At 40.4% G+C, this 26,281-nt stretch overlaps 1 protein-coding gene and 1 long non-coding RNA gene across 2 annotated transcripts in view; both read left to right on the forward strand.

The window, feature by feature from the left end:
- Window positions 1-26,281, forward strand: part of LOC145449027 (uncharacterized) — a 374,781-nt gene that overhangs the window by 333,690 nt on the left and 14,810 nt on the right. The gene's annotated exons all lie outside the window — the stretch shown is intronic.
- LOC145448646 (uncharacterized) lies at window positions 728-25,493 on the forward strand. Its single transcript, XM_080327090.1, has 4 exons — window positions 728-858; window positions 2,217-2,370; window positions 23,021-23,241; window positions 24,760-25,493. Exons 1-4 carry the CDS (start codon window positions 771-773, stop codon window positions 25,323-25,325), a joined length of 1,029 nt encoding a protein of 342 aa, XP_080183216.1. The 5' UTR covers window positions 728-770; the 3' UTR covers window positions 25,326-25,493.

Consider the following 26,281-nt stretch of genomic DNA (forward strand, 5'->3'; position numbering starts at 1 on the left):
AATGAATTGATAACTTGGTAAATCCGAACCTTTGTTCATATACAATACGTTATATAATACGTATTGTATATACAATACGTTATACAATATGTTACCAGAGGCGCGCATCATACGGTCCATGAAGGGATTTTGAGCGTCCCGCAGACAGTTTTCACAACCTGTTCAAATGATCGACTGCACTACAAACCACTTTGACACCACGACTGAAAACATAAGTTGTTCGTAGGTTCCACGTTCTAGAGTTACGTTCGAGAGTTACGTTCGAGATTAAAACGACCTAATCTCGAAAATGAACAATGAACATATGTCAACTTTTAGAAATCCATCTTCGCGAAATCTTGAAATGAATGGTCAAGTATCAGTTTCGCACTTGTTAATTCTATATACCATTCTTTTTAATGTGTTATTTGATGTCGGATGAATGTTCGACCTTTCTTGCGATATCTTTGCAAATATCATAACTTACGATATGCTCGATATGATAGAGATATGAAAAAGCCCAACCTCGAAGAGTTCAATTGGTTGCGGCAGACCCTGTTCTACTGCAAAAGGTGCGATCGCGCTGCAAACGATCTGATGCAACGATCTGTCCGACTACTTGTAAAAGAACAGAATATCGGTAAAATGAAGATATTGATTGAAAACTTAATCTCCGTCATCTATGTAGCTATCACTCTACAGTTACAGATATAACCGCTTTTCATCTGTACATTTGTGCTTATTTTCCAGATTTTTTTCGGGTACACACAGTTAATTTATAGTTATAGCTCATGGCGAACAGATTACTAAAGTCCAAGATACCTAATAGCAGTCCGGATTCCCGCTCGTTGACGCGTGGGCGAGATTCGGCCAAACCAAGTAAGTCGATCCTGTCTGTGTGTCGAGTGCATCGCTCTTTTGTGGATTAAGTAATTCGTTTTATATCCCTGTGAAATGTCGTTCATTACGAACGATATTGAATGGATGAAAAAATAAGCGTCTTCGAAAAGGATCCCAAACTCGAAATAGTGGTGAAGATCCAATCTCCCCTAGTTTGAGGTTTTGAGGAGGAAGTTTCACAACGTAACTGGTTGAGCAGATTGATTCGAATACTTGAATCCGATTCGAGTAGATATTGTAGGCGTGAAGCAAGATATGATTTTTCTGGAACTAGAACGATACGTTCATTTATGCAAAGAGGTGAATTATCAGATAGAATGACATTCCCCCTACTATCTTGCATTCGGGGAAGCCTTTAAATCTGTACTGGTATTAAGAAAACATGCGAAACATGATATAAGCGACACACGTTACGGGAATTGGCATTTGTGTGAGTTCGTGATCAACCTTAAGCATTATCACAATCTGCCATGAAATAGGTGTGATCGAAAAACAATATAGTGATCGGTAATATGATGCAGCACGGGCATTATAATCAGCGGTGCCGATTGAAATTTCCACATCATTCATACTCTTTTCACGTTTATAAGATCCGATTCCAAATCTAATCACTCAGGTACACTCATCTAGCCCCACACTGAATAGTAGGGTTATTCAAAAATAACTTTTCTTCCGATTGCAGCCATTCACTGAATAAATTGTCAGGTTACCATAAAAAAAAACGCAGCACACCAAATTTGGTTCAATTCTAACAAGTATAAGCTTCCGCAGATCCAATATAAGTTTCAAATTTTTCTGTCAACCCCATAAATTGTTGAGTTGTCTTTAAAGAAGATGCAAAACAAATTTGACTCAATTACAACTAGTACAAGCGGAGTTACTTGAATTTCTCATTGATAATTCTCGGAATATCCTCGATTGATTTGTTTTATACAAATGCCTTTAAAAAGGTATGGGATGGTTGGAACCCTCAAAATAGTCGGCTCAACAGCAATAGTACAGATATTTCGTCAAAGGAGCTATATTTACCTTATATTTTCAATTGTCAATGTCGATCCATTATGACGTCACAATTGAATATTCGTGACGTCATGGCTCAAAAAACATGTTTTAAACAAGGGACTTGTTTTAAACAGGTTTGTGATGGTATATGTTTATCAATTTGCTAATATTTGATTGAAAATATAATAATCGGTTGGACACTCATTTGTTTCTAGCCGAATTATAATATATCGAATCGATATTAGAATGAACATGTAGTCTACTCCTTGCCCAGCGTCCAATGCTGTATGAGCGATGCGAAGAATACCTTTCTGATTTCTCTCTTATCGATACAGAATGCAAATGCGACGAGTCTTATGACGTATACATGCTGGGAGCCATCGGATACTCGGAGCTGCCGAGCTCAGCACCCACGAATGAATTTCAACGCTATGATTTCGTCCAGGATACTTGGACACGACTTGTCAACTCAACTAAGGGATATAGAAGGTGATTACCGTTAGTAGTAGAGAAATGGTGGATATAGCCGCATGCAAGCTTTTAACTTAAAGAAACTAACTTCTCCAATAAAATAAAGAAACAAAGGATAACGGACTTACGCATTTTGCAGAAATGCAGAGGGTAGTTCCCCTCGTGACGGATTGCTGCAAGCGATCTGATCGATATGTGGCTGTCTGATTCCCGATTTAAATGAGTTTGGTGTAGTGATATTTCTGGTGTTATTTTCGAGGCTGTAAAATTGCGTGACTCGCTATTTATGAGTGGATTGGTAACTTGTTCTGTCTGTTGATTTCAAAACTCGGCTGACCTATCGTGTCGCGATTTCCGGTTCAATTGAGTACGGTTGCTATCTGCGTGTCAAAACTCGTTTGTGGTGAATATGGTTTTATTATCAGGCGAGTAATATCAAGGTTATTGTATTCTTTGCTGTAATTTTCCACGTATGATCATCGAATCTTTCTGGATCTCTATGTTGTGTACCCCGACGGAACGGAAAAATTCGCCTGGCGTGACTCGTGGTGTAATAGCGGGTTGGTTGATTGATGTGTATATTCTGACAACGTATGATATGTTTCAAGCCTACGGTTAAGGTCACACGAATCGATGTAAAGCCCAGCTTGGTTGAATTGTCATACTTCGATGAGGGAGGGGGACGGGGGCTGCTACTTACGTAACCCGCTGTCAGTCAGACGCAGAGTCGAGTGGATGTAAAATTGGTATTCTGAAACCATGCTCTGGTTGAAATTTAAAAACTCAACTGGCGCATGATTTCTCTTGTATCTCTCAATCAATGATTTCCGGTTCAATCGAGTGTGACTGCAAACTATCTGTGTGGTGTACGCGTTACCAAATCAAACTCGTTTGTGTCATTACGTCCATGGTATATCACATTGATATGACTGTAAGCAGACAGTTTTGAATAACCATATGGGGTTCGATTGTTGCTACTTGCTAGCCGCCATTTTCAAGCGGTTGTTGACGACATCCAAAGCTACTTGCCGCAGCTCAGGACAGTAGATGACGTTTGTGCCAGCAGCGAGCCTCGGTACAAACGAGCGTGAATTTGGATGGAAAAGCAACGCATTGGAGGATCTTTACTGGATTACTTTTGGATTTACGTTTATCCGGACCCGGATTTGTAGATTTTACATGCTACTCGCCTAATAATTTCGCTGGCAAATGATGTCCATTGTCCATGAATCAGCAGTGGTCGATCAAGCGTGATGCGATGATGTCAGTCGGAGTTCAAAATACTCGTTTGTATTAATTGCATAAAAGTAGTCATTTTTCTTCTGACTCGTGACTCTTGCACCGATGTGGTTCCTATATCGAGAACTACGATACTCGATTCCATTGTACGCCGACGAATCGGGGCTCGTATACTGTGCATATAAGCGTGAATTCGGATGGGAGTATAGCGCATTGGATGATTTTTACTGGATTACATTTGGATTTACGCTCATCCGGACCCGGATTTTTTAGATTTTACATGCTACTCGCGGAATAATTGCGCTGGCAAGTGATGGCCATAAATCAGCCGTGATCGAGCGAGCGTGATATGATGATGTCAGTCGGGGTTTGAAATACACGTGTGGATTAATTACATCAATGTAGTCATTTTCTTCTGACTCGTGATCTTACATCGATGTGGTTCCTGTACTGAGAACTACGATACTCGATTCCATTGTACGCTGACGTATCGGGAAAGTTCGCCCCGTTTCGTAGGATACTGGTGGACTAATTTCGCTGAAACACCAGTTTAAGAATATTTGGCGTTATAATTGAGTAGTAGAAGACTTATCTATATGCAAGTAGACGTACTTGCTGAGTGATTCTAGCTTCCGACCCAAATTCCCAATATCTCTGTCCATAACCGATTGTGAAGTGGTGTAATGAATCGGTGATCCGAATCCAGTCTGGAGTTGCTCCTGCTTCTGGACCCGATCGTAATCACCTCCGCTCAGATGTGATCAACCTGTTGGCTGATATACAAACCTGCCATCGTTGCATGTTAAGTTGACGGAATAAGACTTGAGCAATCTGTAAGATCGATAGTAGCAACGTGTTTTCTGTTTCATGGGTATACAAATTGGGGTCCAGTTAAGATTAGCAAGAAATCGAGCAGTTTCATTCTCCTGGTACTGAGCCGAAACGCGATAACCACTGGTCAGGCGTAATCATCTGTCATCTACAAAGGATGTTTCATTTTGGTATGGCTGCATATCAATTGTGCATATAAACTTGTATTTCGGCAGTCGATGAAGAAAATACGTGACCCGTTCGGTAAATATATATGTTGTTTGTTTTAGGAACACAAGAAGTGAAGTATACCAACAGTTTGATGTTGAAGAAAATATTGTCCATGACGCAGCGTGAATAATGAATTTACCCGCTGTGTGCCGAAATAGCGTAGTGGTCGATTCCGCAGCTACAACACCAATGGGTTGCTGGTTCGACTTCGACTTCAGAATTCCTACTCAAGTGTTGGAGGTTTATCTAGGCTCCTATTTGTCATATAATCCGTGTAAGCGACGCCTTCTAGAAGCTCAGAAGTGGGTCGTGCTGCAAGTCGGCAGCGACGGAATACAAATGACGAAAATTGGTCTGGTGTAAATGACCGTAGTAGTCTACAAACACCATTAATACCACAAACAAAGAAACAAACTTATTTACCCGCTACAATATCAACTCCAGCAGGACATATATTCAATATATTTAGATATGTAAATTTCATTCCTAATATTTTCAATCTTAACCTCACGCAGTAAGTTTTTACAAGTGAACCATCTTTTAGGGGGGCGGTAATAATACAAGATTTTTCGTTATCAGCTAACGTTCTCAAGGGCGATTTGGTGTATGGAAATGTGAATATTGATTACGACGGTGCGATCTTAGACGGTTCGCTGTGGTAAGCAATCCTTCATATCAGTAAATAAATATGCGCAGTTTGAAAATAAAGTCGAACATTCGTACCCTGCTGCAATACCAAGCACAAAGCGTTATTGAAAAGGACATTGCGATGAAGCGGTAATCGATATGCACCGTACAAAGACGTTACAATGGTCACGCGCACACACACACATACACTAAAATACTAGTCAGATTACCGGACCACGACCTAACATATCGAGCTAGCCATCCGTCCCATGCCACCTCATTTTGTCGCTTGCCTTTGATATTCTCTGCTTTAGTTTTTCATTCAGTGTACATTCGTCTTCTCTACTTTACCTATGCCAAGATGGCTGTCCGATTTCAAAGACTACCCCAACTCGTTTCGACATCTTCCTGTCTTTCATTGCATCGCAGTTTTGTAGTGTTTTGAAATTATGAAAATATTAATAAACTGACACTGATACACTAAATTGTCCCAAGAACAGCTGCATTACAGTAACGTATGAGGTCTATATATTTGCGATTTCTTATTGCGTGCGAAGATTTTGAAAAAGGGACTAGTAGAATAGGTAGGAAAAGACTGGAAGAGCAAGCTCAGCACCTAATCGATATTTCGTCCATCAGTATTGGTGTTTGTAAGATAGGACTAGAATCTGTGTAAAATGAAGAAAAGTACTATATTATGAATGCGAGGTATTAAATACCACCCAAACAGAGTTCTGAAAAACGTGAGTTGAACTGATTGGACTCGAAAATGAACAATGAGCAGTGAGAACAATGACTCAGATCCGAGTCTCAACACTGTGATTCGGAGTTGAACATTCAAAACCTAAGTTGGACTCGGTGGTGAATGGAAAATGATTCGACTTGACTCGAGTCCTATCCAGTGTTGGGATCAAGTCACCACCTTCGAGTGACGAGTTGGGCTAGGCACTATCATTCGTGCACCCGAATCTGAGACGAGAAATAAATGTAAACGATTCTAGTCGAGTAGTAAAAGACGATTTTTTCGAGTAGGCCTACTGAAAATGCACGCTTCTCGCCACTAAAAGGTAATTCATCAACGAAAGTCATAGGTTCGATACTAGTTTCCAGTGTGGAATCTGTAAAACTTTGATTGGTCGTATCGTAGCATACGAAACCTACAGGACAATGCTACTAACGTTACTGAAAATAACAAATCGCTGGTTTGCCAGCTAGTTTTATGGCTCTGCAGCATCACCAGATTTTTATGACTTCATATAGCGGGTGATTTCAATCCGGATCCAAACATCTGGATAATAAGTAGCCTGTACACAATTAAGTAACTCCGTCGGTCGGAAGAAGCAGTAGTATCACGCAATATACTTTTCTCGTATCATTGATAATGATATCATGCAAATTCTGCACGCGATGTCTCTTGGAAGTGGCACGTGAAACGTTGTTGTTCCAGCACCAATATATCTTCTGTTGATGAGATGTCTTATTCGTTTTGATATCTGTCGCGTTTGTGGAAATCTTCAGCAACTATTACTGTTCTGGGGATCATTTTCGTTGAGCATTAAAATATGGTCTCTTGCAGAGAGTGACGGTCAAAAAATGTGTGTCTCAAATATTCAGCGGAAACCGCGGTAAATTATTATACGAGACTCCTATATATGACTTGGAATACAGCACCGATGCCTTGTAATTCAAAGGCTGCTGTATCGAGAGCGTCCATGACAGTTGATCTAATAACCATGTGAGAAGATGGTCAAATTTGATTGTTTACCTCTCTATTATAAATATTCTATTTCGGAGTGTTTCCTTGTATATCCCCGAAAGCGACGACATAGAGTCGATTATTACTGATCTCCCGATGTGAGAATGAAACTCGTGAAAAGAAGCTAGTGATCTATAATGGATTACAGAATATTCCGATGTCAACGCTGACGTTCGTGAAAATGGTGCGATTCGTTATAGTTCTGATCTTGTGTGAATATCCCAAACAGTAGATTATCGACTATAAAACGTTTGTGTAGCTATAATTCGTATCCAAGTTGTTGAAGTAATACATATGACGGTAGAATCGAATGCCATACATAAAAACTTATTCAAATACCTACTAAGAGTGTACATTATAACGTCGAGTCACTTGAAAAGTTGTCGTGGTAGTAGAATATTGTTTGTGAATCGATATGGTTAGTAACAGTTGCATTGTTCGCACATTTAATGCTATTTATCGATATCGGATCGGCTTATGAAATATCAGTGTGGGAACCAAGTGCGTGCCAACTGCCCTTTGTCGACGGAAATAAACACCTGTCTCCCGTATTGCTGTCAGAAAACAATCTGTTTTCATGAAATACGCATATTTGCACCCCAAGTCTTGCTAATTTTGTTGCCCGTTCGTTTTTGTATTGACATTAAGTGTCCTGTATCGCTCCTTTGGCGATGGTAATTTGGCGGAAAAAGTCAGCACCTAAGATTAAAAATCAACCAGAGAACGAGCTGTTTCTCCGTGACCTTTCAATATTCACCTATGGTTTTGAATTCACAGCAAATGACATTATTGTTGACAATATGTGAATTGCTAGCGAAGATTCGTAGTAATGGTTTTGTCTGTTTTTAGGATGATATATTTCTCAAATAGTTTCCCAAAATGAGAGACTGTTATGGAAAGACACTTCGATCCGGATCCGCCAGTACAGGAATGTGTATATATCGCTTCGGGTTCTCACCGCTCCGAATTATATAGACTCGCAACGTTCGCCAGGTTTTCGAGACTGTCGTACGCAAAGCGTGCAGATTTAGCATCTGACGGATATTACTGGCTAGGGTTCGAAGACAAAATTAAATGTTTCGGATGCAGTATTTCACTCGAAAAATGGGTTGAAAAGGATTCGAATGTAAGTTGTCATGAAGCGAGTTGTGTTCGAGACGTATTCAACATTCCCGTTGAAAGATCGAATTTCAGGAGTCTATTACGGGAGTTTAAGGTCCAAATCGATACACCGCAAGTCAATAACAGCGACATAAAACTTGCGAATATCATTGACCGAGAACACGCGTGTTTGATTAAGAACCTCGACTTGAAAAGGGAATCGAAGCGACGCGAAACCTTCAAGAAATGGCCTAGCTATCCAATACCCCACGCAGTAGGCGAGTTGGCGAAACAAGGGTTTTTCTATCTTGGCAACTTAGACAGAACGCAGTGCTTTAGCTGCTTCGGTGTTCTTCGCAATTGGAAACCCATAGACGACGTATCGGAAATACACCTTACACATTTTCCAAAATGTACTTTCGCACGTGGTAGCTTTTCAGGAAATATCGCACTAGCTGAGCAAGACCGCAGTAATTTGGATGACTTACTTCACGAGAAAATACGACGGCTCACTATTATCAATGTGAAAGAACCAGATGAGCCCTCCGAGGATGAAAAACACTATCTTGCTGAACTATTCCCTTGCCTAAACCCCGTGAATCCTGTAATGTCGTCCTTGTCACGAAGAATAGCAACCTTCGACGAAGGTTGGGATCCCGCTAAAATCAATGCTAGCGTTGAGCAACTAGCAAATGCGGGGTTTTATTACATCGATTCGGACAAGACGAAATGTTTTTACTGCAATGGTGGACTTCGGTGGGACCGGACAGACCAGGTTTGGACGGAACATGCTAAATGGTTTCCGCAATGCGAGTACGTACTTCGTATGAAAGGTATCGAATTCGGGCGACGCATCGAAAGCACATATCCAAATCTCAATCGTCCGATTATTAGAAACCCCATCACGAAGTTGGAGTTGACTAAACGCCAAAATGTTCTGCGGAATCGTCAATCAAACGATGGATCATCGTTGAATTGCATCGAAAATGGGAGAGGCCGTGGCGTGTAAACGATGTGAAATAAACATAAATGAATATGACTATAGCATGTGGACATCTTTGCGTTGTTTCTAGACTTGTGGGACTGACGTAGAACGCAGTGGTGGTAGTCATGAAGTACTTCTATTTTTTTTTCTCAGAATTATGGTAGTTTTTATCTAATTACACTACATACTCAAGTACCTTGTATTGGACTACTTCTATTTCTATCAGTTGGATTAGACGGGTCATTCTAACTGGTTGTAAAACTGATAGAAATATGAAGTACTTCTATTTTTTTTCCTCAGAATTGTGGTAGGTTTTACCTAATTACACTACATACTCAAGTGCCTTGTGTTGGACTACTTCTATTTCTATCAGTTGGATTAGACGGGTCATTCTAACTGGTTGTAAAACTGATAGAAATATGAAGTACTTCTATTTTTTTTCCTCAGAATTGTGGTAGGTTTTACCTAATTACACTACATACTCAAGTGCCTTGTGTTGGACTACTTCTATCAGTTTTACAACCAGTTAGAATGACCCGTCTAATCCAACTGATAGAAATAGAAGTAGTCCAATACAAGGTACTTGAGTATGTAGTGTAATTAGATAAAAACTACCATAATTCTGAGAAAAAAAAATAGAAGTACTTCATGACTACCACCACTGCGTTCTACGTCAGTCCCACAAGTCTAGAAACAACGCAAAGATGTCCACATGCTATAGTCATATTCATTTATGTTTATTTCACATCGTTTACACGCCACGGCCTCTCCCATTTTCGATGCAATTCAACGATGATCCATCGTTTGATTGACGATTCCGCAGAACATTTTGGCGTTTAGTCAACTCCAACTTCGTGATGGGGTTTCTAATAATCGGACGATTGAGATTTGGATATGTGCTTTCGATGCGTCGCCCGAATTCGATACCTTTCATACGAAGTACGTACTCGCATTGCGGAAACCATTTAGCATGTTCCGTCCAAACCTGGTCTGTCCGGTCCCACCGAAGTCCACCATTGCAGTAAAAACATTTCGTCTTGTCCGAATCGATGTAATAAAACCCCGCATTTGCTAGTTGCTCAACGCTAGCATTGATTTTAGCGGGATCCCAACCTTCGTCGAAGGTTGCTATTCTTCGTGACAAGGACGACATTACAGGATTCACGGGGTTTAGGCAAGGGAATAGTTCAGCAAGATAGTGTTTTTCATCCTCGGAGGGCTCATCTGGTTCTTTCACATTGATAATAGTGAGCCGTCGTATTTTCTCGTGAAGTAAGTCATCCAAATTACTGCGGTCTTGCTCAGCTAGTGCGATATTTCCTGAAAAGCTACCACGTGCGAAAGTACATTTTGGAAAATGTGTAAGGTGTATTTCCGATACGTCGTCTATGGGTTTCCAATTGCGAAGAACACCGAAGCAGCTAAAGCACTGCGTTCTGTCTAAGTTGCCAAGATAGAAAAACCCTTGTTTCGCCAACTCGCCTACTGCGTGGGGTATTGGATAGCTAGGCCATTTCTTGAAGGTTTCGCGTCGCTTCGATTCCCTTTTCAAGTCGAGGTTCTTAATCAAACACGCGTGTTCTCGGTCAATGATATTCGCAAGTTTTATGTCGCTGTTATTGACTTGCGGTGTATCGATTTGGACCTTAAACTCCCGTAATAGACTCCTGAAATTCGATCTTTCAACGGGAATGTTGAATACGTCTCGAACACAACTCGCTTCATGACAACTTACATTCGAATCCTTTTCAACCCATTTTTCGAGTGAAATACTGCATCCGAAACATTTAATTTTGTCTTCGAACCCTAGCCAGTAATATCCGTCAGATGCTAAATCTGCACGCTTTGCGTACGACAGTCTCGAAAACCTGGCGAACGTTGCGAGTCTATATAATTCGGAGCGGTGAGAACCCGAAGCGATATATACACATTCCTGTACTGGCGGATCCGGATCGAAGTGTCTTTCCATAACAGTCTCTCATTTTGGGAAACTATTTGAGAAATATATCATCCTAAAAACAGACAAAACCATTACTACGAATCTTCGCTAGCAATTCACATATTGTCAACAATAATGTCATTTGCTGTGAATTCAAAACCATAGGTGAATATTGAAAGGTCACGGAGAAACAGCTCGTTCTCTGGTTGATTTTTAATCTTAGGTGCTGACTTTTTCCGCCAAATTACCATCGCCAAAGGAGCGATACAGGACACTTAATGTCAATACAAAAACGAACGGGCAACAAAATTAGCAAGACTTGGGGTGCAAATATGCGTATTTCATGAAAACAGATTGTTTTCTGACAGCAATACGGGAGACAGGTGTTTATTTCCGTCGACAAAGGGCAGTTGGCACGCACTTGGTTCCCACACTGATATTTCATAAGCCGATCCGATATCGATAAATAGCATTAAATGTGCGAACAATGCAACTGTTACTAACCATATCGATTCACAAACAATATTCTACTACCACGACAACTTTTCAAGTGACTCGACGTTATAATGTACACTCTTAGTAGGTATTTGAATAAGTTTTTATGTATGGCATTCGATTCTACCGTCATATGTATTACTTCAACAACTTGGATACGAATTATAGCTACACAAACGTTTTATAGTCGATAATCTACTGTTTGGGATATTCACACAAGATCAGAACTATAACGAATCGCACCATTTTCACGAACGTCAGCGTTGACATCGGAATATTCTGTAATCCATTATAGATCACTAGCTTCTTTTCACGAGTTTCATTCTCACATCGGGAGATCAGTAATAATCGACTCTATGTCGTCGCTTTCGGGGATATACAAGGAAACACTCCGAAATAGAATATTTATAATAGAGAGGTAAACAATCAAATTTGACCATCTTCTCACATGGTTATTAGATCAACTGTCATGGACGCTGTCGATACAGCAGCCTTTGAATTACAAGGCATCGGTGCTGTATTCCAAGTCATATATAGGAGTCTCGTATAATAATTTACCGCGGTTTCCGCTGAATATTTGAGACACACATTTTTTGACCGTCACTCTCTGCAAGAGACCATATTTTAATGCTCAACGAAAATGATCCCCAGAACAGTAATAGTTGCTGAAGATTTCCACAAACGCGACAGATATCAAAACGAATAAGACATCTCATCAACAGAAGATATATTGGTGCTGGAACAACAACGTTTCACGTGCCACTTCCAAGAGACATCGCGTGCAGAATTTGCATGATATCATTATCAATGATACGAGAAAAGTATATTGCGTGATACTACTGCTTCTTCCGACCGACGGAGTTACTTAATTGTGTACAGGCTACTTATTATCCAGATGTTTGGATCCGGATTGAAATCACCCGCTATATGAAGTCATAAAAATCTGGTGATGCTGCAGAGCCATAAAACTAGCTGGCAAACCAGCGATTTGTTATTTTCAGTAACGTTAGTAGCATTGTCCTGTAGGTTTCGTATGCTACGATACGACCAATCAAAGTTTTACAGATTCCACACTGGAAACTAGTATCGAACCTATGACTTTCGTTGATGAATTACCTTTTAGTGGCGAGAAGCGTGCATTTTCAGTAGGCCTACTCGAAAAAATCGTCTTTTACTACTCGACTAGAATCGTTTACATTTATTTCTCGTCTCAGATTCGGGTGCACGAATGATAGTGCCTAGCCCAACTCGTCACTCGAAGGTGGTGACTTGATCCCAACACTGGATAGGACTCGAGTCAAGTCGAATCATTTTCCATTCACCACCGAGTCCAACTTAGGTTTTGAATGTTCAACTCCGAATCACAGTGTTGAGACTCGGATCTGAGTCATTGTTCTCACTGCTCATTGTTCATTTTCGAGTCCAATCAGTTCAACTCACGTTTTTCAGAACTCTGTTTGGGTGGTATTTAATACCTCGCATTCATAATATAGTACTTTTCTTCATTTTACACAGATTCTAGTCCTATCTTACAAACACCAATACTGATGGACGAAATATCGATTAGGTGCTGAGCTTGCTCTTCCAGTCTTTTCCTACCTATTCTACTAGTCCCTTTTTCAAAATCTTCGCACGCAATAAGAAATCGCAAATATATAGACCTCATACGTTACTGTAATGCAGCTGTTCTTGGGACAATTTAGTGTATCAGTGTCAGTTTATTAATATTTTCATAATTTCAAAACACTACAAAACTGCGATGCAATGAAAGACAGGAAGATGTCGAAACGAGTTGGGGTAGTCTTTGAAATCGGACAGCCATCTTGGCATAGGTAAAGTAGAGAAGACGAATGTACACTGAATGAAAAACTAAAGCAGAGAATATCAAAGGCAAGCGACAAAATGAGGTGGCATGGGACGGATGGCTAGCTCGATATGTTAGGTCGTGGTCCGGTAATCTGACTAGTATTTTAGTGTATGTGTGTGTGTGCGCGTGACCATTGTAACGTCTTTGTACGGTGCATATCGATTACCGCTTCATCGCAATGTCCTTTTCAATAACGCTTTGTGCTTGGTATTGCAGCAGGGTACGAATGTTCGACTTTATTTTCAAACTGCGCATATTTATTTACTGATATGAAGGATTGCTTACCACAGCGAACCGTCTAAGATCGCACCGTCGTAATCAATATTCACATTTCCATACACCAAATCGCCCTTGAGAACGTTAGCTGATAACGAAAAATCTTGTATTATTACCGCCCCCCTAAAAGATGGTTCACTTGTAAAAACTTACTGCGTGAGGTTAAGATTGAAAATATTAGGAATGAAATTTACATATCTAAATATATTGAATATATGTCCTGCTGGAGTTGATATTGTAGCGGGTAAATAAGTTTGTTTCTTTGTTTGTGGTATTAATGGTGTTTGTAGACTACTACGGTCATTTACACCAGACCAATTTTCGTCATTTGTATTCCGTCGCTGCCGACTTGCAGCACGACCCACTTCTGAGCTTCTAGAAGGCGTCGCTTACACGGATTATATGACAAATAGTAGCCTAGATAAACCTCCAACACTTGAGTAGGAATTCTGAAGTCGAAGTCGAACCAGCAACCCATTGGTGTTGTAGCTGCGGAATCGACCACTACGCTATTTCGGCACACAGCGGGTAAATTCATTATTCACGCTGCGTCATGGACAATATTTTCTTCAACATCAAACTGTTGGTATACTTCACTTCTTGAGTTCCTAAAACAAACAACATATATATTTACCGAACGGGTCACGTATTTTCTTCATCGACTGCCGAAATACAAGTTTATATGCACAATTGATATGCAGCCATACCAAAATGAAACATCCTTTGTAGATGACAGATGATTACGCCTGACCAGTGGTTATCGCGTTTCGGCTCAGTACCAGGAGAATGAAACTGCTCGATTTCTTGCTAATCTTAACTGGACCCCAATTTGTATACCCATGAAACAGAAAACACGTTGCTACTATCGATCTTACAGATTGCTCAAGTCTTATTCCGTCAACTTAACATGCAACGATGGCAGGTTTGTATATCAGCCAACAGGTTGATCACATCTGAGCGGAGGTGATTACGATCGGGTCCAGAAGCAGGAGCAACTCCAGACTGGATTCGGATCACCGATTCATTACACCACTTCACAATCGGTTATGGACAGAGATATTGGGAATTTGGGTCGGAAGCTAGAATCACTCAGCAAGTACGTCTACTTGCATATAGATAAGTCTTCTACTACTCAATTATAACGCCAAATATTCTTAAACTGGTGTTTCAGCGAAATTAGTCCACCAGTATCCTACGAAACGGGGCGAACTTTCCCGATACGTCAGCGTACAATGGAATCGAGTATCGTAGTTCTCAGTACAGGAACCACATCGATGTAAGATCACGAGTCAGAAGAAAATGACTACATTGATGTAATTAATCCACACGTGTATTTCAAACCCCGACTGACATCATCATATCACGCTCGCTCGATCACGGCTGATTTATGGCCATCACTTGCCAGCGCAATTATTCCGCGAGTAGCATGTAAAATCTAAAAAATCCGGGTCCGGATGAGCGTAAATCCAAATGTAATCCAGTAAAAATCATCCAATGCGCTATACTCCCATCCAAATTCACGCTTATATGCACAGTATACGAGCCCCGATTCGTCGGCGTACAATGGAATCGAGTATCGTAGTTCTCGATATAGGAACCACATCGATGCAAGAGTCACGAGTCAGAAGAAAAATGACTACTTTTATGCAATTAATACAAACGAGTATTTTGAACTCCGACTGACATCATCGCATCACGCTTGATCGACCACTGCTGATTCATGGACAATGGACATCATTTGCCAGCGAAATTATTAGGCGAGTAGCATGTAAAATCTACAAATCCGGGTCCGGATAAACGTAAATCCAAAAGTAATCCAGTAAAGATCCTCCAATGCGTTGCTTTTCCATCCAAATTCACGCTCGTTTGTACCGAGGCTCGCTGCTGGCACAAACGTCATCTACTGTCCTGAGCTGCGGCAAGTAGCTTTGGATGTCGTCAACAACCGCTTGAAAATGGCGGCTAGCAAGTAGCAACAATCGAACCCCATATGGTTATTCAAAACTGTCTGCTTACAGTCATATCAATGTGATATACCATGGACGTAATGACACAAACGAGTTTGATTTGGTAACGCGTACACCACACAGATAGTTTGCAGTCACACTCGATTGAACCGGAAATCATTGATTGAGAGATACAAGAGAAATCATGCGCCAGTTGAGTTTTTAAATTTCAACCAGAGCATGGTTTCAGAATACCAATTTTACATCCACTCGACTCTGCGTCTGACTGACAGCGGGTTACGTAAGTAGCAGCCCCCGTCCCCCTCCCTCATCGAAGTATGACAATTCAACCAAGCTGGGCTTTACATCGATTCGTGTGACCTTAACCGTAGGCTTGAAACATATCATACGTTGTCAGAATATACACATCAATCAACCAACCCGCTATTACACCACGAGTCACGCCAGGCGAATTTTTCCGTTCCGTCGGGGTACACAACATAGAGATCCAGAAAGATTCGATGATCATACGTGGAAAATTACAGCAAAGAATACAATAACCTTGATATTACTCGCCTGATAATAAAACCATATTCACCACAAACGAGTTTTGACACGCAGATAGCAACCGTACTCAATTGAACCGGAAATCGCGACACGATAGGTCAGCCGAGTTTTGAAATCAACAGACAGAACAAGTTACCAATCCACTCATAAATAGCGAGTCACGCAATTTTACAGCCTCGAAAATAACACCAGAAATATCACTACACCAAACTCATTTAAATCGGGAATCAGACAGCCACATATCGATCAGATCGCTTGCAGCAATCCGTCACGAGGGGAACTACCCTCTGCATTTCTGCAAAATGCGTAAGTCCGTTATCCTTTGTTTCTTTATTTTATTGGAGAAGTTAGTTTCTTTAAGTTAAAAGCTTGCATGCGGCTATATCCACCATTTCTCTACTACTACCGTTAAGGTTACAGGGCATATGGCAAACATGTATAATGCAACCTTAGAAGTGTGCAAGATATATTAAGGCATATTTACGCATTTAAAACCTCTTAACTATTCATTCGTTGCGGTAAAGGCAATTAGCGACGCATTTGCGTTACAATCAGGGCCGTGGAGTCGGTATATTTTACCATCGTCTCCAACTCCAACTCCGACTCCCGAGTCCTTAAACGCACCTGCATTTCGTTTGTATCGTAGATGCCTGCACTGTCGGTGAACTTATCGTTTCACATTTTACAGCTTGTAGTCTACTTTATAGGCCTACCGTTGTAGACGGTCCATTGTCTCCTCGTTATTAAATGTGTCAAACACGGTTAAATGAAACAAATAGGTTTACGTGATGTTATGCTCAACGTACCGCAATATCCTAACTGAAGCAAGACTTCGTGGGCATTGGTTCTTATATCAAGAAGCGCCTGATCAAAAATTGCGCTGTAGACAACATTGTCATAATGAAGCGACACGGTGTTTAATCAGCAGTGTACGCACATCTTCAGTGTTGCCAGCCAACAACTGCTACTGTTGAACGTTCTTTCTCCATTCTTGACAACCTTCTTAGTAAGTACAGAGACTGTCTATCCGAGGATGTAGGAAAGTATCTTTCGTTGTACTACAACAAATTTAAATTATTGCGTCCAAAATGCGTGATGTAACTACTGAAATTCTTCATTGGTCCAGATTTCGTTCAAATAAAGTTTTTTCATGTAAAAAATTGTCAGTTTATAGGTCGAAAAGTTCTTCCAGGCCATACTACTTCGTAAGGACAGACAGTTCCAACCAGAAATGAAGACAAGTAGTATATTTCTAAGATTACACTGATCTACACCAGCGGTTCTCAAACGCCGGTCCGCGACGACTTTCCTGCCGGTCCGCGAGGTACATGATTTCATCCCTAAATTTCAAGATGCAAGTATTTGAAGGCTTGTCCATTGGAAAAATAAATAAAACGGTAGATTCTAAACTGATGCGGAACTTCGTGAGATTAGATTAGTCCCGGAAACATGTTCGATTCGACTTGAAGTCCAAGCTGTTTCCGTTGACGAGCTGACGAGCTAAACCACCCAATTCGTATTATCATTCGTTTTCGATTCTTTAATTCTGTGGATGGACACTGGACAGGCATCGCTTTTGTCAGGTGCTTGGTCCTACTTCAAAACGCATCAACTCTGGAAAACGCATCAACTCTGGATAACGTCGAAGAGAATAATAATATTCGAGTTGGCGCGGTCGGTTATTTCATGACATTCGGAACGAAATTAGCCTATGTTTATCTGGGCATGTCAATTTTACCTCTACTCAGCACTCAGCAAACACTACCGTAAAATCACATGAGTACTATCATAAATATATTTAATTACAAAATCCTCAGAATTTCGCTCTCCAGTACACGGGTGACCAAGCTGCGGCCGTAGAAGGGCATTTGTGCGGCCGTAGACACGTAATTCAATTAGTATATGTTGGCGGCAGTCAGCAGGAAAATTGAATTTACGAATTGCCTCCCGAATTTGAAAGATATTTAAATCATTCTTGAAATTTCCTTCGCTCTAGACGAGATTCAATGCGACTTCCTTTTTCGATTTTAATGTGGTCGTAGCGCCCTTTGTAATCTGATTTCCATAGTACAGATGCGAACAGAGGAGAACAATTATGAGATCCATATTGAAATACCAACATGGAATCGTACGCTCCTCGCGGAAGAAATTTGTTTCTGGTAGGTTTGGGAGATTCCAATATCTACCCATTATACCGACAATCCTGATGGGAGGTCAAGAACTAACAACACGCAACAAAGTGACTACAATAACAATTGACCCACCCGAAAATACATCATCATTTGTAACTTGCCCAAAATTTTCGAAAACACTCCGTCCAACAACTCTACTGATAAATCTGATCACATTGGCTAAGAAAGGATAAATGATTGATAGCAATATGTGAAACCAAGAATATTAATGACGAAACTCGTTCATGAATCTGAAAAAAATTTTCCCGCTTGGTGTGACCATAGCCTAACTCAGTGGTTCTCAACCGGGGGTCCGCGGACCCCTAGGGGTCCGCGAAGCAATTTCAGGGGGTCGGTGAGACCTCTAAATTTTTAAAATGGTTGATAACCTGATTTTTATTTTATTTTTCAATTTGAAAAAGCATGAGGCAGTTTCACACCACAACTGCTAAAACCTCATGACTCATATCATCGTATTAATCGTCTGACATGGACTATGGTAGTGTGGAAACTCATTTTCATTGCCAATTTTCCAATAACCTGCTCATACAAACATATTGCTCTTTAGAGACGTTTTGTAGGGGTTTGTGGAAAAAAAAAAAAATATGGAGATAGTAGCGTCAATCAGGGTGACTTCGTAATGTCTACGAATCCTTCTCGATTTGAAGTTGTCAGTCTCATCAAGTTAGTGAACAGTCGTTTGAAATAAAAAAAATCAGAAGTATTTCCATAATTTGTCTCAATGCAGGGAACAGCTTCTTGGAGGTACAGAGCTTTAATATAAAATTGAATAGTATATTCCTATTGAAATGAACCCGAATATTTTCGGCTGACACTCGTCATTAATCGGACAATGATATACCTGCTCTTAAAGCTCGGCTATCACATGTGGCGCATTCTTATTGCGGATGCCCTATCGACAAGGCTGATTTTTTGATGTACAAGGAGTGTTTCGTTGCTATCAAAGCATTACGCTCCAACCCTGAAATTCATATCACGAGTTATATTGGTATGCAGCCTTGTCTTGTTAATGTTCAATTGTTCATGGTCGAAAATGTTTGCTCGTAAATATATATTTAACCTGAACAGAACAAGTCGTTTCATGACAGTCTCTGGTTGGAAAACTTGGATCCATGCTCTGGAGCATAATATTTGTCTATACTTTTAGATTAGGATTTCACTTTGACGGTAGAATCTCTCTGCGGGTCGATCAAAATGCCGTCACGGGCCGATTCCGGCCCGCGGTCCGTATGTTGCCCGTCCCTGCCCTAGATGCTGGACGTGATATGTTCATTAAATATGTGTTTCTTCATTTTGGTGCCATAAATGTTGCGATCACACCAAAAGTATCGTCGGAAGCGTTATACGTAAATATTGCATTAGCTTCCATCTATCTTTGCGGAAATGGTTTTCGGCACTCCTCGTTCATATCAAAACGAAGACGCGGATTTTCAAGACACGACCACGTACTTCAAGAAGTACAGCAGCAAAATTAGCTTTGAAATAATAAAAGTCCACTAATTTCTACATAAATAGTATGATGTTATCTTCAAGAAAAATCACTATTTTGCTGTTTATCACAAGCCTACAGTTCATATTTGCACAAGACAGATGAAGGTTGCACCATAATGGAGCTAAAATTGAGCTAAAACTTTAGGGGGTCCGCGCGGGTCCGTGACGGTCAAAAGGGGTCCGCGAAGCCAAAAAGGTTGAGAACCACTGGCCTAACTATTCATAACATGAGCGATTTTTCTGGGTATAGTAAGACGATATCAAAAAGTAGTTTAGTCCGGAGTTCGCCCCTAATGAACATTGGTATTTCGCGTCCAGTTAGTTCATTAAGACTATGTCCTCGAATGCGGCCGTAGGTGATAAAACGTAATCAGAATGGAGCGCCGTGAATAGAAAAAAGGTTTGCCACCCATGCTCTAGTACCATACTTGCCGGAAAACGGCTGCATACATTACATTTTGGGTTGATTTCAATTTTTTCAAGTCCAGCGTTTCGCCAAATATCTGAAATTTTGCCGGTCCGCGAGGTGAGAAAGATTGAGAACCACTTGTCTACACGTTTTTTTTGCGCCAGGATTCTTTTATTTCATTCTTACCTAATTTAGGGGCGCCGATTATGAATCTGGCGTTATTTTTGTTCTATCACGTAACGTTTGGAAAATATTATATATGTCGATTTTACTACTTTTTCGAGGTAGTCAAGTATATTTATTGTACCTGCAGTACTTACTGAAGTTAATGTTTCAGACTACTTCCGCTTCTACCTAAACGGTATTTTGGATAAATCATTTACTTTTGAAAGTTGGATAGGTAGAAAGTAATTCAAGGAAAAGACAGCACACCTTTAATGAGTTACATGATCATTATAAGTGCGTGACACAGCCCCTAAAGCACGGTAGCTCAATAGAATTTTCTAGATTCTACCAATGGATAGTGTCATTATAGAATTTTTGCGTTAGCCGACACGATACATCTTGCGATTTGATATGTAGCCACCTCCGACTAGATGTTGAAAGTATGCGACCACCTTACACCTATCCAAATATACTTAGATATTTGATTAATTTTAAGTAATTCTCATACCTTTCATTTCTTATACCCCTGGAAGTAGTTTTGACATCCCTTAGAAATTACTACTTCTACTTGTAATTGAGTAGCAACGCCGATAACTTCGACCAACTCGAGCTCTTGGCAAAATATTACGGTAAATCAGAAACCGACAAAAATGTAAAGCGTGTTTGTATTTGAACTGGCGTTCAATCTTGCAAGACACTAACAAAAAGTCTCGAAATCATATAAAACCAATACTAGAAATTGACCAATGCTCATCTCTTGCTCTGTTCCAGCATAGAAACATGGTATCTGGTGTTGGCCACAGATTGTCGTATGGCGAGACGGATCGACTGTCCTATTTCTATTGTGAAGTAACATGTAGCCTACTTCTGGTTTCGTGTTGAGCTGTGAGTAAGCATTCTCCATCAAAATGAAAATGAGGAAAATTCATTCGGATAATATCTGACGTGATAGAAAAATTCTGAGCACGGAATCGGATTCAGCCATCATTAGCCTGAATCAATCGCTACAATTTTTGGCGCAAATTTGTTTTCGAAATTTGTTCACCAAGGTTACGTGCGAAAACACCTGATTTAAATACTGGAAATTAGGTTTTTTAATATACAAAAAATGTAGAAGTTTTGATTATTAGGTCAACATCGTCCCTACTGATATCAAGTAGACACTCTCTCAGTACTAATAAACGGTGGTCAGAAACGAAATTTTGGGATTCAAATAGCGTATGTAGGCTATACATATACTTAGTCGATTATTATTCATGGACTAGGACAAGAACTACATTTGCACTATTTCCTAAACATTTGTTCGACCTAAGCGGCTGAGCTACTTACTAGATATAATATTGATCTTGTCTCGTCGGAAGCAGCGTTTGGTTATATTTGCATCAATTTCACAAGTGATCTTGTCACTTACAAAACCAGACGACCCGTTTACTCTTTCACAGTATCATGATATCATGCCACTCATTTGCACCAATTTCCAACTGCATCAGTAATTTTGTGCTGGTCGCGAAGATCCTGCAATATCCTTCCTCCATGCAATTGAATCGCGTTTTGCAAATAATGTAGAATGTCATCGATATTGTAACTAATAACAGTGATTGATGGTAGTCATCATTACAAATCCTATTTTATTTATTTTTAGTAATTTTAAGAGAAACCTTTGAAAGCACCTGTTTTCATGGTAAGGAAGTCGGAATCGGAGTCAGGAGTATTTTCACAAACTACCACCCTGACAGTAGCCAGTGATTTTTTTGAGACTCCGACTCCGACTCTAAGGCGTGCTAATTTTTTTTTGAGACTCCGACTCCGTTAGGGATAAAAATTAGCGAAACTCCGACTCCACGACTGCAACTGAACAGCCCAGGTTACACAAAAACAAAAACTGGACGAATCCATGTGACACAATAGAAGGCGCGTTGTGATGCACTGAGATTATCTGGAAACATGACAATTTACGTGATACAGTGTGATTTTGCATGCCCCGCGAGAACGATGTTTACGTCTCCGGGATAAAAACGACATTCGCATACAAATAATGCCAATTTGAATATATTTTCTGTTAGGTACATCGGCTTGCAGCAGCAGCAGCAGGCCTCCTTGATCATTTTCTTCGTAGTTACTCGATATGGGATGTTGATACATGTCTCAAGCTATTGTCTGATCAGTGCGTTTCCAGCTCCACAAGTAAAGTTATTTGACCCTTCAAACAATAAATAAATATGACTGATTTGAGACAAACGTAAGGGACGTCAGACGCAATGTAACAAACATAACCATGGCGCAGATATGGCTAAAAGAAACTTGATATTCTCGAGATGGTAAAATGGACATAAGCTAGTCTGATTTCAGAGCCCCGATTTGGAGTGATTCAAAATGTTTATATACCGTTTAAGCTATGTTCTCTGGCTTTAGCTACTGCAGAGGACAGAAAATGGCAGACTACGTCAATCCATAAGCGGGTCTACTATGAAATACAATTAAAATCACCGAGCGCGTTCGCGCACCCTATCAAAATCACTGGAATATGGTATATGTCAGCATCAGCAACGTCAAGCACACTTCCTTCTTTCAGAATGGGATTCGCCGTTGCAACTCGTGGACAAGAAATCTGGGTATTAGGTGGTCGCATGGACGATTATGATGAGCGGGTCTTGACAGACGTCCATATGTACACCGAGACCGATAAATGGAGCATAAAAAAACGCATGAAATATCCAAAACAGGAGTTCTGTGCTACCTTTGTCCGTGGCAGACTGTACGCAATTGGTGGAAGAAATATCCGACACCCTTCAGGTAGTTGGGAACACTTTGTTTGCGACATTTGGGTAAAGTCAATCAGGATCTTGTTCTTGCAAAACTAAAGCGGGAATCTTTTCACACCATTTCCACTTACATTTCAACAGATATAGAATCACTACTAATACTGCTATTTAATAATGACATTAATCGAGTAGAATGTAGTGTTTGGTGGATCTGCATCCTTTTTTTCAATATGACCTGCCCGGATAGACTCTGTGTTACAGCAACATTTCATATAGTTTGGCTAATGAATTACATTGACTTGGAACGGTAACCTCGAGGAAGTATTCGCCTATCCCTAACCCAATCAAAGTCATTGCGCTATTGGCGTCATAATCATGCGATGCGTGACGGGCAGGCGATTCGCAGTGTCGATAATATAATCTTAGATTGATATTCATCGTTACGCAGCAAAGAATTTACCCATCTTTCATATGCATTTTGAATAATGATATTGAAATCGCTTTTATATTCGTAACTGATCGAAATTCTGCGAAAGCTTGCAGATAAACGGTGCGATGGTGCGATCTCCTGTAAGGTTCTGCTTGGTGTGAACGTGAACCATTTTGAAAGGTTCTGTGTGAAGGCGAACGTGGACCTATGACGTCTCGCCACGTCATAGTGCTGATTCCGAAAGTAATATATTAATGTAGGGTGATTATAGTGACGACTCGGGACACATTATACCACAATACTGAAGTACATGCGGACTTTGCATCACCGAATGTATCAGCTGGAAGATTCCAATGCTATAATAATTCCTTAAATCAATATTGTCCGTCGCTTTGCCCACAATTTCGATGAGGACAAGGCTGAGACCGGACAGATGTAGCCTTTGAAACTCCGGTCTCTGTACTTGCGCCAGATATTATATCAAAAACAAGTTATACAGCAGTTAAACATCCCAAACGGACGGATTTTTGGTTTTTATCGTAAGTACAGTAAAACATCAAATCAATATAGATCCCGTATGTTTTACATAATTTTTACATTAGACATCGATCCATTTTTCATATCAATATCGTTGATGTAAATATGGATTAGTTGACTTAGCGCAATTCGCTGACTTTCACTGACTTATTACACGTAGGGTATCTCATTATTGTTATTGCGTGATTGCGGGCAAAGCTCACCGGAGAGAGTCACTAAAGATTTACAAACGGAGAACAGAATATTCCGAGCAAACTTTCGACCAAATAGATTTTGATATTGGCCAAGTGCATGCTCTTTTAGTGCTGAAGTTCTTTTCATGCTGACAGAGCCATGCAGGAGTGACATATCGATATAACATTAATTTGCTGTCAGATTTGGCTCGTTTCATATACAGGTTGCCGACCACTGCCATACAATTATATACCGTAAAGCGTCACCTGATGTTTCCGTAATTGTAATAGCCCAAGTCATTTTTCACCCGTGTTTCGGGTCATGTATCAATCACCCCACGACATCGATATGACCCTCCCGTCTCCTCCCGCGCTGCAATCGCTTATTACCTTGGGTTTATTTTTTCAGGTAAAACGAGTGTCGAAGTATACGCTAGAGGACGATGGCGCCATAGTCCAAAAATGTTTTTTCGTAGATACGATTTTGCAACCTGTGTCGTTGGGGATCAAATAATTGTCGCAGGAGGCGTGTTAGGTCGAATCGACCAATCCTATGTACGGTGTGTAGAGATTTTCAGTACTATGAGCTCTAGTTGGACATTCGCACGAGACATGCATACATTTTGCCGGAAATCGTTTGCTCTAGTACATGTGAATGACAGGATGTATGCCGTAGGAGGAGATGCAGAGCATACCGTGATTTGCAACAATTCAATTGCTGACGAAGACTGGTCGGATCCCGTAGTCACTATGCCACCTCTATTGTCGTATGACGCCTTTCCTCTGAATGGAGATATTTATGTAGTGGGAAAGAAAGCTGATAGGGACCAGTCAGGGAGTTTTCAAAAGCTCCGTATGGCGGATCATGAATGGGATGATCTACAATGTCCCTGGTTTCCTTCTCGTGGCGGAGTACGAATTGCTATCGTCCCTAATCGCCGGTGCGAAAATGCAGAAAATCCAACACGCCTCTGACATGCATGTTGAATGGATCCATATGGTTTTGACATGATTCTCCCAAGCGCTGATTTCTCTAAAATCAAGCAATCGCTAGTACGTGGTGTTCTGGTAGTAGAAAATATATCAATTCAACATCCTCATTTGCTCTGCTACTATTTCCAACACGATCACATTATTGAACAAGTGTGGTCTCTCGCTTACAGCACGCCTTCGTAATATAAAACGATGTAGGTATTGGGGCAGATCTAAATAAGCTACAGTAACAGCTTTTAATGATGCGGTCAATTAGCGTAGAAGTCATCGCGTTTCAAACAAAAGCCTTTTTAAAAATAACAAAATTGTGTTTTATTAAGTTGTATAGTAAAATCATGCCATAATTCTGTAAATACTTTCCAGAGTACATGTTGTACGAACCCACGGACAATTACCATCCGATATAGCCGACGTGGGATGGTTGGGACCTTCAAAATAGTCGGTGCAACAGCTATAATACGTATATATTTCGTTAAACCAGCTATATTTATCCTATATTTTAAATTGTCAATACCAATCTACTATGACGTCACAATTGAATATTCGTGACGTCATGGATTACAATTAAATACATGTTTTAAACAAGGGCCTCGTTTTAAACATGTTTGTTTGAAATTAATTTTTGTTTTACTACATTTTCTCCGAATGAGTGGTATATTGAGCAGAGAATTTCAAATGTAGATTCTGCCTGAGATGGTGTGTATGTGTGTTCTTGGAACAAGTTTTAGTTTGACATTCAATTCGAGATGAAGACAAGAAGTGGGTAGGCTACCACAATCAACGTCATATAGTGTACACATACAGCTTTCAAGCGGCCAAGTCAATTGTGGGTCTCCCATGATGTGGCGAGAACACGTTGACCGCATTCAAGATTTTTTCAATGTGTAAGGGTTTTCTTCAAAATGTAAAATTGCATATCCAAACCTAACGATTCAGGG

The sequence above is a fragment of the Botryllus schlosseri genome, chromosome 10 (genome assembly GCF_051294905.1).
Source record: "Botryllus schlosseri isolate E-star chromosome 10, Bs_hap1, whole genome shotgun sequence".
Taxonomy (NCBI): Eukaryota; Metazoa; Chordata; class Ascidiacea; order Stolidobranchia; family Styelidae; genus Botryllus; species Botryllus schlosseri.